Source organism: Trichechus manatus, unplaced genomic scaffold (assembly GCF_000243295.1).
Source record: "Trichechus manatus latirostris isolate Lorelei unplaced genomic scaffold, TriManLat1.0 scaffold00046, whole genome shotgun sequence".
Lineage (NCBI taxonomy): Eukaryota > Metazoa > Chordata > Mammalia > Sirenia > Trichechidae > Trichechus > Trichechus manatus.
Window position 1 is genome coordinate 13,014,417 of NW_004443982.1, and position 12,484 is coordinate 13,026,900.

The 12,484-nt window shown below is 39.5% G+C and overlaps 1 protein-coding gene across 4 annotated transcripts in view; it reads left to right on the forward strand.

Moving 5' to 3' along the window:
• Nucleotides 1–12,484, forward strand: part of CASK (calcium/calmodulin dependent serine protein kinase) — a 419,299-nt gene that overhangs the window by 173,892 nt on the left and 232,923 nt on the right. For all 4 annotated transcript variants that reach the window (XM_004376921.1, XM_012555680.2, XM_023731908.1 and 1 more), the window contains exon 3: nt 9,730–9,835. In XM_004376921.1, coding sequence (XP_004376978.1) covers nt 9,730–9,835 — 106 coding nt within the window. The remainder of the gene's footprint in view (nt 1–9,729; nt 9,836–12,484) is intronic.

Below are 12,484 nucleotides of genomic sequence, written 5' to 3' on the forward strand. Positions count from 1 at the left end.
TTGGGAAAACACATCCGGACAAGTCTCGACATGTTGGAGACAAGTCTCAACATGCTGTGCAGCATAGAGGCCTGTGGGGGCTGCAGTTGTCAATAGTGCAGCCATGTTTAAATGGCATATATCCCCACACCAACTAACGGGAAGAGATCCATATTTGTGCCCATTCCAAAGAACGGTGATCCAGTGGAATGCAGAACCTTTTGAAGAATATCATTAATATCACAGTAAAATTCTGCTTAAGATAATTCAAAAGTGGTTATAGCAGTACATCAACAGGGAACTGCCAGAAATTCAAGCCAGATTCAGAAGAGGACGTGGAACAAGGGATATCATAGCTGATGTGAGATGGATCTTGACTTAAAGCAGAGAATACCAGAAAGATGTTTACCTGTGCTTTATGGATTGTGCAAAGGCATTCGACTATGTGGATCATAACAAATTATGGATAACATTGCAAAGAATGGGAATTCTAGAACACTTAATTGTGCTCATGAAGAACCTGTACATAGACCAAGAGGCAGCCCTTCAAACAGAACAAGGGGATACTGCATAGTTTAAAATTAGGAAAGGTGTGCATCAGGCTTGTATCCTTTCACCATACTTATTCAGTCTGTATGCTGAGCAAATACTCTGAGAAGCTGGACTATATGAAGAAGAATGCCACATCGGGATTAGAGGAAGACTTATTAACAACCTGCAGTATGCAGATGACATAGCCGTGCTTGCTGAAAGTGAAGAGGACCTCAAACACTTACTGATGAATATCAAAGATCACAGCCTTCAGTATGGATTACACCTCAACATTAAGAAAACAAAAATCCTCACAACTGGACCAATAAGCAACTTCATGATAAGCGGAGATAATATTGAAGTTGTCATGGATTTCATTTTTTTGGATTCACAACGCCGTATGAAGCAGCAGTCAAGAAATCAAACGACATATTGCATTGAGCAAATCTGCTGCAAAAGACCTCTTTAAAATGTTGAAAAGCAAATATGTCACCTCGAGGGCTAAGGTGCACGTGACCCAAGTCATGGTATTTTCAGTTGCCTCATATGCATGTGGAAGCTGAACAATGAATAAGGAAGACGAAAGAAGAATGACGCCTTTGATTTCTGGTGTTAGTGAAGAATTTTGAATATACCATGGACTGCCGGAAAAACAAACAAATCTATCTTGGAAGATGTACAGCCAGAATGCTTCTTAGAAATGAGTATGGCGAGATTTTGTCTCCCGTACTTTGGACATGTTATCAGGAGGGACCAGTCCCTGGAGAAGGACATCATACTTGGAGAAGTAGAGGGTCAGTGAAAAAGAGGAAGACACTCAATGAGATGGATTAGCATAGTGGCTGCAACAGTGGGCTCAAACATATCAACGATTGTGAGGATGGTAAAGGACAGGGCAGTGTTTCATTCTGTTGTACATAGGGTTGCTATGAGTCAGAACTGACTTGATGGCACATAGCAACAACAGAGTTTAAATTCTGCATCCTAGCTTTGTGAGTAGCATCTAGTGTCTTAAAAGCTTTCGAGTGGCCATCTAAGATACAACTGTTGGTCTCTACGTGTCTGGTAAAAGAGAAAGAAGGAAAGCTAGACTCAGAGAAGAAAGTAGTCCACAGGACTAATAGTTTACATGAACCACGACCTCATCTACCCTGAGACCAAAAGAACTTGATGGTGCCCGACTACCACTACTGATCCTTATGATCAGTAACACAGTAGATGAATCCTGATACAATGGGAGCAAAACATGGAACAGAACTCAAATTCTTAGTAAGTCCAGACTTACTGGGCTGGTTGAGACTGGAGGACTCTCCAAGACTATTTCCCTGAGATACTCTTTAAACTTTGAACCAAAACTATTCCACAAGGTCATCTTTTTAGCTAAATAACAGATTGGCTCATAAAATAAACAATATCATCCATGAGTACTGTGCTCCTTTTAAAAAATCATCTGTATGAGACTAAACGGTCAACATTAAAAGCAAAGATGAGGAGGCAAGGGGGCAGGGAAACTAGATTACTGGAAATGGAACAACCAGAATGAAAATAATGAGAAAGTTGACACACTGTGAAAAAGGTAACCAACGTCAATGAACAAATTGTGTCAGAATTGTTAAATGGGAGCCTAATGGGCTGTGTAAACTTTCACCGAAAACACAATAAAATATTTCAATTAAAAAAACAGTTGAATAAAAAACTACCATATGACCCAGCAATCCCAGTCAATCCTAGGTATATACCCAGAGGAAGTGAAAGCAGAAACACAAACAGAAACCTGTACACCAGTGTTCATTGCAGCACTTTTTACAATAGCCAAAAGGTGGAAACAGCCAAAGTGTCTATCAACAAATGAATGGATAAACAAAATATGGTATATACATACAATGGAATATTACTCAACCATAGAGGAAAATGAAGTCCTGATTCATGCTACAACATGGATGCTGAGTGAAATAAGTCAGTTACAAAAGAACAAATACTGTATAATCCCACTTATATGAAATAGGCAAATGTATAGAGATCAAAGCTTATTAGTGGTTACCAGGGGTGGGAGGGAGGGGAAAGGGGGGAATCATTGCTTAGAGGGCACTAGTTTTTGTTAATGGTGGTAGAACAGTTTGGAAAATAATAGTGGTAATAGTTTTATAAGATGATGAACATATCAATGTCGTTGAATTATACAAGTAAAAATTGTTGAATTAACATGTTATATATATTTTATAACAATAAAAAATATTTTTGATATTGATTATATTTTAGATATATTGGATTGAATAAAATGTATTATTAAAATAAATTTTGCCTGTTTCTTTTTTAATGTGGCTACTATGGCAACTAACAATAACAACGTGACCAAGGCAAGGTCATGGAAGCTTCACAGACACATCCAAAATCCCTGAGGGACCGAATTACTGGGCTGAGGGTTGGGGACCATGGTCTCAGGGGACATGTAGCTCAACTGGCATAACATAGTTTATAAAGAAAATGTTCTACATCCTACTTTAGTGAGTAGTGTCTGGGGTCTGAAAAGCTTGTGAGTGGCCATCTAAGATACTCCACTGGTCCCACCCCGTCTGGAACAAGGGAGAATGAAGAAAACCAAAGACACAAGGGAAATATTAGTCCAGAGGACTAATGGACCAGAACTACCACATCCTCCACCAGACTGAGTCCAGCACAACTAGATGGTGCCTGGCTACCACCACTGACTGCTCTGACAGGAATCACAATAGAGGGTCCCAGACAGAGCTGGAGAAAAATGTAGAACAGAATTCTAACTCACAAAAAGTGACCAGACTTACTGGTCTGATAGAGACTGGAGAAACCCCAAGAGTATGGCCTGTGGACACCCTTTTAGCTCAGTGATGAAGTCACTCCTGAAGTTCACCCTTACAGCCAAAGATTAGACAGGCTCATAAAACAAAACGAGACTAAATGGACACACCAGCCCAGGGGCAAGGATGAGAAGGCAGGAGGAGACAGGAAAGCTGGGAATGGGGAACCCAAGGTCAAGAAGGGGAGAGTGTTGACACGTCGTGGGGTTGGCAACCAATGTCACAAAACAATGTGTATTGTTTAATGAGAAACTAATTTGCTCTGTGAACCGTCATCTAAAGCACAATAAAAAATAAGTTAAAAGCAAAAGGGAGAGTGGAGAGCATTACCAGTTATTAGTCTGTAGACAAAAAAACAAACAGGAGTTCCTGGGTGGCACAAATGGTTAAGCACTTGACCTCAAAGGTTGGTGGTTTGAACCTACCCGGAGGTGCCTCAGAAGAAAGGGCTGGTGATCTGCTTCTGAAAGGTCACAACCTTGAAAACCCTATAGCGTGCAATTCTACTCTGCACGCATGGGGTCACCATGAGTCAGAATGAACTCGATGGCAGTTGGTTTTTTGGTTTAATCTTTGTAGAAGCAGATTGCCAGGACTTTCTTTCATGGCACCACTGGGCAGATTCAAAGTGCCAACCTTTAGATTAGTAGTCGAGCACAAACCATTTGTACCACCCAGGGGAGCAGCACTTAAAAACAGGGATATTAATTCTGGATCAGGTCATTAAGGAATGTGCTGTGCTAATATCTGTAAGCAGCCAGATAATCACTACTTCAACTCATGTTATCACCTACTTTCAAATTCCTTTCTAATCTGTCTCATAAATTGATTTGTAGGTGAATACTACTTTTAGTGTGTGTCATGGGTTGAATTGTGTCCCGCAAAAATATCTGTCAACTTGGCTGGGTCATGATTCCCAGTATTATATAAATGTGTACCATTTTGTAATCTGATGTGATTTCCTTATGTGTTGTAAATTCAATCACTATGATCTAATAAGATGGATTAGTGACAGTTATACTGATGAGGTATACAAGATTGGATAGTGTCTTAAGCCAGTCTGTTTCGAGATATAAAAGAGAAGCCAGCAGAGACACACGGGAACCTCATACCACCAAGAAAGCACTGCCAGGAGCAGAGCAGGTCCTTTGGACCTGAAGTTCCTGTGCTGAGGCACTCCCCGACCAAGGGAAGACTGATGACAAGGACCTTCCTCCAGAGCCAACAGAGAGAGAAGGCCTTTCCCTGGAGCTGATGCCCTGAATTTGGACTTGTAGCCTACTAGACTGTGGCTGAATAAATTTCTCTTTGTTAAAGCCATTCACTTGTGGTATCTCTGTTATAGCAGCACTGGATGACTAAGACAGTGTGCTATGTTGTTGTTGTTGTTAGGTGCTGTCGAGTTGGGTGCCGTCGAGTTGGTTCCGACTCATAGCGACCCTGTGCACAACAGAATGAAACACTGCCTGGTCCTGCGCCATCCTCACAATTGCTGATATGTTTGAGCCCATTGTTGCAGCCACTATACTGATCCATCTCATTGAGTGTCTTCCTCTTTTTCACTGACCCACTACTTCTCCAAGTATGATGTCCTTCTCCAGGGACTGATCCCTCCTGATAACATGTCCAAAGTATGTGAGACGTAGAATGCTTCTAAGGAGCATTCTGGTTGTACTTCTTCCAAGACTTATTTGTTCATTCTTTTGGCAGTCCACAGTACATTCAATATTTTTGCCAACACCACAATTCAAAGGCATCAATTCTTCTTCGGTCTTCCTTATTCATCGTCCAGCTTTTGCGTGCATATGAGGCGATTGAAAACACCATGGCTTGGGTCAGGCACACCTTAGTCCTCAAGGTGACATCTTTGCTTTTCAACACTTGAAAGAGGTCTTTTGGAGCAGATTTGCCCAATGCAATGCATCTTTTGATTTCTTGACTGCTGCTTCCATGGGCGTTGATTGTGGATCCAAGTAAAATGAAATCCTTGACAACTTCAGTCTTTTCTCCATTTATCATGGTGTTGCTTATTGGTCCAGTTGTGATGATTTTTGTTTTCTGTATGTTGACATGTAATCCATACTGAAGGCTGTGGTCTTTGATCTTCATCAGTAAGTGCTTGAAGTCCTCTTCACTTTCAGCAAGCAAGGTTGCGTCATCTTTATAATGCAGGTTGTTAATGAGTCTTCCTCCAATCCTGATGCCGCATTCTTCTTTATATAGTCCAGCTTTTTGGATTATTTGCTCAGCATACAGATTGAATAGGTATGGTTAAAGGATACAACCCTGATGCACACCTTTCCTGACTTTAAACCACACAGTATCCGCTTGCTGTGTTCGAACGACTGCCTTTTGATCCATGTACAGATTCCTTATGAGCACAATTAAGTGTTCCAGAATTGCCATTCTTTGCAATGTTATCCCTAATTTGTTATGATCCACACAGTCGAATGCCTTAGCATAGTCAGTAAAACACAGGTAAACATTTTTCTGGTATTCTCTGCTTTCAGCCAGGATCCATCTGACATCAGCAATGATATCCCTGGTTCCACATCCTTTTCTAAATCCGGTTTGAATTTCTGGCAGTTCTCTGTCGATATACTGCTGCAGCCGCTTTTGAATGATCTTCAGCAAAATTTTGCTGGCATGTGATATTAATGATATTGTTCAATAATTTCCACGTTCGTTTGGATCACCTTTCTTGGGAATGGGCATAAATATGGATCTCTTCCAGCCAGTTGACCAGGTAGCTGTCTTCCAAATTCCTTGGCATAGACGAGTGAGCCCTTCCAGCCAGCACTGCATCCGTTTGTTGAAACATCTCAATTGGTATTCTGTCAATTCCTGGAGTCTTGTTTTTCGCCAGTACCTTCAGTCAGTGCAGCTTGGATTTCTTCCTTCAGTACCATCGGTTACTGATCATATGTTACCTCCTGAAATGGTTGAACTATATCTGCATGGAATTAGTAGCACTTAATACATGTATCTTTAATTCACAGTCACATCTAAAAACAAACATTTTGAGTTTAATATCTTTGGAATCTTTAGTTAGAACGTATATATGATATGCTTGTATTTTTTTAAATTGTGATTTACTAATTGAACTTTTTAATATACCTGTTTAGATTCAACCCGTGTGATGTTCTAGAGTTTTGGCAACTACCTTTCTAATCATTTTGTTTTAAACTTAAGATATTTTACAAACTCTGCTTTATCTATCATCACAAAAGCAGTATCAACAACTTTTGTAGATAGCTAAACAAAGAATCTTAATTTCTCATAGGTACATACATCCATTGTAATATTACACTTGTATATACACAACAGGCATGAAGGAGCTCTAATGTCACAACAATTAAAGCTCTGGGCTGCTGACAGAAAGGTCGGCAGTTTGAACCCATTAGCCACTCTGAGGAAGAAAGATGTAGCAGTCTGCTTCTGTAAAGATCACATCCAAGAAAACCCTGTGGGGCAGTTCCACTCTGTCCTGTAGGATCGCTATGAGTCAGGATCAACTTGACGGCAACGGGTTGATTTGGTTTCAGTTTATTTAATTGATACTTGAATTATGGAGAATGGTACCACAATTATCCTAGATGTAAGCCATCTTCTGTATCATTGCCCTTATAATTTCAAATATATTTTTATCGTTGGTCTGATTTTAGTCCTTGAAATGACAGGTCCAGTGACATTTAAATTGCTTTAATCTTTGAAGCCAGGGCCCCCAGCAATTCTGCCTTTATTTTGAGGAGTGATAAGGAGCAAAATGTGTGGCTCAGATGCAAGGCACTTTAGAACATGTGTTTCTATTTACAAGCTTTCAGAATAACAAACATGTCACATGGCAAATGATGCGTGTGGGGAGAGAAACACACTGTAGTTACATGAAAAACCAAAATCAAACCCGCTGCTGTTGAGTCGATTGACTCATGGTGACCCTGTATGTTACAGAGTAGAACTGCTCTATAGGGTTTTTTTGGCTGTAATCTTTATGCAAACATATCAGTAGGCATTTTTCCATAGTGTTGCTGAGAGGGCTCGAGGGGCAGAATAAAAAATAAACTGAAAACAGGAGAAAAGACCAGTTTTCATTGTGGCAAATACTGAATCTCTTTTTCCTTTATGACTCCAATGTCAGAACATTGAGTTAAAGTCAGATTCTTTGTCAGAATAGAAAGAAATGGAAAGAGAGAAACTAAAGTGAGAACAGAAAGTATTAAAAAAAAACAAAAACCACAGCTTCTTGTGAAATGAGAAGCTAGTGATAAACATAAAAATGAGTACCAAAACTCCTAAGCTTTTCTTAGAATCAGGAGGCAGAGCATTCTTGAAGAGAAAAAAAACTGTGCAGGTGTCTGATTTATGTTGTTTGACTTCAGCCTGACCCCTCAGCTTGTGTCAAAAGCCTTACTCATACATAGTTCTACCTTCCTAGCACAAAACTCATAGCTGCTTCACACCTAGCCTGTCCTCTCCTGCGGGAGCTTTTCAACTACTTTTGGACACGGAGGCCGTCCTTCATGTGTCTCTGATCTCTTCCTCTAGATTGAACACTGAGCCACTCCCACCCCCCACGCTGCATTCTACACAGTCCTTTCCCATCCATGTTCTTATTTGAATCACCGCTGCCCTTGGAAGTAGATTTAGTCGACTGTGCAGGTGTTGCATTACCTATCACCATCCCTAGTTCACTTGCTGTAAGGAAACTGACACTTGGAAAGGTAAAGGCATCTGTTGTTGTTAACAGTTGGCTGGTAAGTAGCCATGACAGAGGCAGGACTGACACCAAGTTTTCTGACTCTAGATCCTTTGGGCTTTTCATCACTGTCACTTAAAAACACACGGAATGCTTCTTTTGAAGCAGTAGCAAAAACAAACAAAACCTTCTTTGACCCTGTTATTCCTTCCCTACTGCTGGATTTCCCAAATATGACCATGTCTAAAACCAGCTGGCCTGGCATATGGAAGGACTGCTGACTTTTGGAGTTGGTCAAGCCAGGACTCAAAACCTACCTCTTGTAGTAGCTATGTCATCTTGAGCCAAGTTTGTAAAATTCAGTTTCCTCATCTGTAAAATACCTACTTCACAGGTTGTTACTACTTGAAATGACCACGTCTGTATGAAGTACTTAGTCCAGTGTGAAGCATGATAAATTTTAATTATTATATAATTATGTCCTCCAGACTGACTTTAACCCTGACCTCTCTACAGAACCTGATCTTGTCCAGGATGCTAATGATCTTTTCTGGCTGAATCCTCTAGCCTTTTCCCAGTTTTCAGCCTTCCCTAACTACTATGACCATAATTCCCTCTATTCCTTAGATTTTCCTAATATTGTACTATTGATTCTTCCTTTTCTAATGGCTTCTCTTGTCTAATTTACTTCTTTTCCTCATTCTACCGTTATGTAAGTCTTCTAAGGTTTCATCTGCAGCCATTGTTCTTGTTGACGAGATTAAGTTGAATTAATAAATTCAGAGAGGAGATAATTTGTGTATTTTGCTTTGTGCAGTACATCCTTAGCCTTCATTCTTCCTTACCTGTCTCCCTTCTACTTCCAAATATAAAATATCACATTGGATTTTGTTCATCCAGCAGAGTGAAACCCTAACGTTATCACACTGGACAGGTTTAATTATCTTATTTCATGTAGACATGTCAAGTGATGCCCATGCTCAGTGATTCCCAAATTGTTTTAGTGTAATGGTGGTGATGATGATATTAACAATTTTGTTTCCCAAATAGTATTGTATAGCTTCCATGGTAGTCCTACATACATTATCTGAATTTGTTCCTCAGAATAAATAACACTGTGAGGATGGTAGAATCCTGGATTATCCAACACATTTTATAGATGATGTAAAAAAAAATTTGACTGTGAGTCTAAGAGTAGTACCTTTTCTGTTTAAACTATACTATTTTTTGTCCCCTATTCCATAAACTTCCCTGATATGTCTATAAATGCTAGATTTTAGGCTAAGAATAGACAACATATTCTTATCAGATTTAGGCAGAACTAAGAAAGGGGGTACAATTCAAAACAGCAAATTGAGTTACTAATTAGCAGATCAAGGAATACCTACAAATTTGGAGGTTGAGATTTGATTACAAGAGTTTGGGGAAAGTATTTATTTGTGCTATTTGCATTTCTTATTAATAAAAGCTGGCTATAATGTAGTATACATTTAAACTGGCAAAAATATGAAAAGTTATATTGTTGAATGTTTTAATGGGTAGAGAGTTAAGCTTAGGTTAAATGGGGGATTTCACCTCTTTAGTTAGAGAAGTCTTCATGTTACCATAGATCACATCCATTGATTCATCATTCACTCAGATTGTCTTTTGTTCTTACCTAATGAAGTATGTTATATGTTTGTTTTGCAGATCTAAAGCGGGAAGCCAGTATCTGTCATATGCTGAAACATCCACACATTGTAGAGTTATTGGAGACATATAGCTCAGATGGAATGCTTTACATGGTTTTTGAATTGTGAGTGTGCATTTTATTTTGCTAAGGGTTAAAGATTTAAGCAATGTTGGTTTTGGATAATGCTAACACTTTTCTGTTAAAATTTAACAATAGTTGAGAACTCATCTGTTTAGAAAGACCTAAAATAAAAAAGGAAGCAAAAGTTGGGCATATATTCAGCTACACTCACATGTTCAGCATACTTCAGAGAAGAGCCTCCAGAAGGAAGTTCAGTTTGGATGAATAGGAGACCCCAAAATAAAAATTCTAACCATAGACGTTTTAGTGAAGAGGAGTGGGGTCAGGGTAGAGGCATCCATGTAGCAAGCCTTTCTACCCGTTGCTGTCAATTCCAACTCATAGCAACCCTATAGCAAGCCTCTCTAGCAATTAAAAACAAGTAATGACAACTTACCTTCCTCATTTGGTATTATCACCACATTAGCAGATGAAGGATATTCTATAGATATAGTATATCTTGATTTCAACAAGCCATTTGACATGTTTCTCACAGTAAGATGGAAAAATGTGAGCTAAGGATAGTTTCATAACTGGTTGAGTGATTGTGTCCAAAGAGATTGTATAAACCTTTATGGGACAGCATCCTTCAAGGTTTTGTCTTTAATCCTATTCAAAATTTTAATCAGTGACTTTGATTAGAAAAAAGAAAGAAAAGTAAATGTTCAAAAGACACAAGGGTGAAAGGTGTATTTGTTATCTATTGCTTCATTAAAAATTGCCCCAAAACTTGGTGGCTTAAAGCAACACATATTTATTATCTGTGTCTTTGCGTCAGGAATGTGGGCCCAGCTTAGGTAGGTTCTCTGGCTACGGGTCTCTCACAAGGTTGCAATCAAGGTATTAGACAAGGCTGAAGTCATTTTAAGGCTCAACTGGGAGTGGATCTGCTTCCAAATACACTCACATAGCTATTGGCAGGCTTGGGTTCCTCACAGGCTACTGGAGTGAGGGGCCTCAGTTCCTCACTGTTGGACTGAGCCCTCCCTTGGTTTCTTGTCACATGAGCCTCTCCATAGAGCAGCTCACAACATGGCAGCTGGCTTCATCAGAGGAAGCGAGCAAGAGGGCACAAGAAAGTGCAAGCAAGACAGAAGTCAGAGTCTTGTAACCTAAGCTCAGAAATCCTGCACCATCACTTCTGCTGTATCCTATTCATTAGAAACAAATTCACTAGATCCACAGGCAAGGGGAGGGGATTACACAAGGGCGTACATAATAGGTGCCAGGATTCATTGGAAGCCATTTCAGAAGCTGCCTCCCACAGAGGGCTAGCTAATACATTGGCTATCTAGATCAATATTCAAAAATATTTTACAAGTTTGCAACAAAGGAGCAGAAACAGAGAAGGTGAAATTTAAGATCAGTTAACATAAACTCCTTCATTCAGGTTCAAAAATATGAGTGCAAGATCAATGTGACTTAGTTGTGACTACTTATGTGAAAAAGATGTAAACATGTTGGTTACTTGTGTGCAACAGCTTTAAAAGCCCTGAGTAGAACCTTGTTGTTGGTGTTGGGTGCCGTCGAGTTGATTCAGACTCATAGTGATGCCATGTGTGACAGAGTAGAACTACCCCATAGGGTTTTCTTAGCCGTAATCTTTACGGGAGCAGATCACCAGGTCCCTTCTCCTATAGAGTGGCTGGTGGTTTTGAACCACCAACTTTTTGGTTAGCAGCCGAGTGCTTCACCATTCCACTACCAGGGCTCCTCCAAATGGAACCTTAGTCTACCTTAATTAGAAGTATGTAGTATTCAGAACAAAACGCTGCCCCCACTGTATTGTATACTGCTTGCCTCTCTAGAGTGTTCATAGTAAGCGGGACACTGAAATGTTTCCAGTGGGAAAGAGCCTGGAAATTCTGTCATAGAATCATGGCCTTACAAATTTTTTGCTAGCAAACCTGTTAAAAGAATTTTGAAAAACTATGTACCCACTCACATATTGTTAACTTGATGATTTAAAAACTTTTATTGTGAGGATGTAATTTTTTTATATTGTATCCATCTTGAAAATATATTTTCTTCAAAACTGTAGAGCTACACATTTGTCTCATTCAATTTATGGAAAAAGTCTGCTGTGTGACCTAAATGTCAGAGCCAATCCTCATTGTCAAGCCAATCAGCCAAAGCAGACACTTTCTGTCAGGAAAAAAAAAAAAAAACTCTTTGTTTTTCAAATAAAATTAAAGTATTAATAGGCATCCCTGTGACAGTCATCTTACTATTGATTTCTAATTCTCAACTAAATAAGGCTTTGCCATGAATATATTGTCTGGATGAAACAATGGAGCACCCCAAGGGAACACCCTCCTTTCTTTCTGAAACGCTCTTTGTTTTGCTCTCAAGGGCCCCTCCCTTAGGAGCATTTGTCTCTTTGAGGCCATGTAGGCTTTTTAGGATGGGTGAGCAGTTTGTCTTTTTCTTTTGAGAAGGGAGATTGTATGAGTGGAGGCATAAAGGAAAGCTGGAATACCACAAACTATTTTTCAGACAGATCAAATTACAGCAATTGAAGGCATGGAAACTGATTGTCTTAAAAATGTCCTAGTTTATGTGTCCTCTGAAAGGACTTTGGGTACTTCCAGAACTACTCAAATCCCAGTTTTGAAGACCACAAGCATAGAAGAGGTATTGAAGAGATTGGGA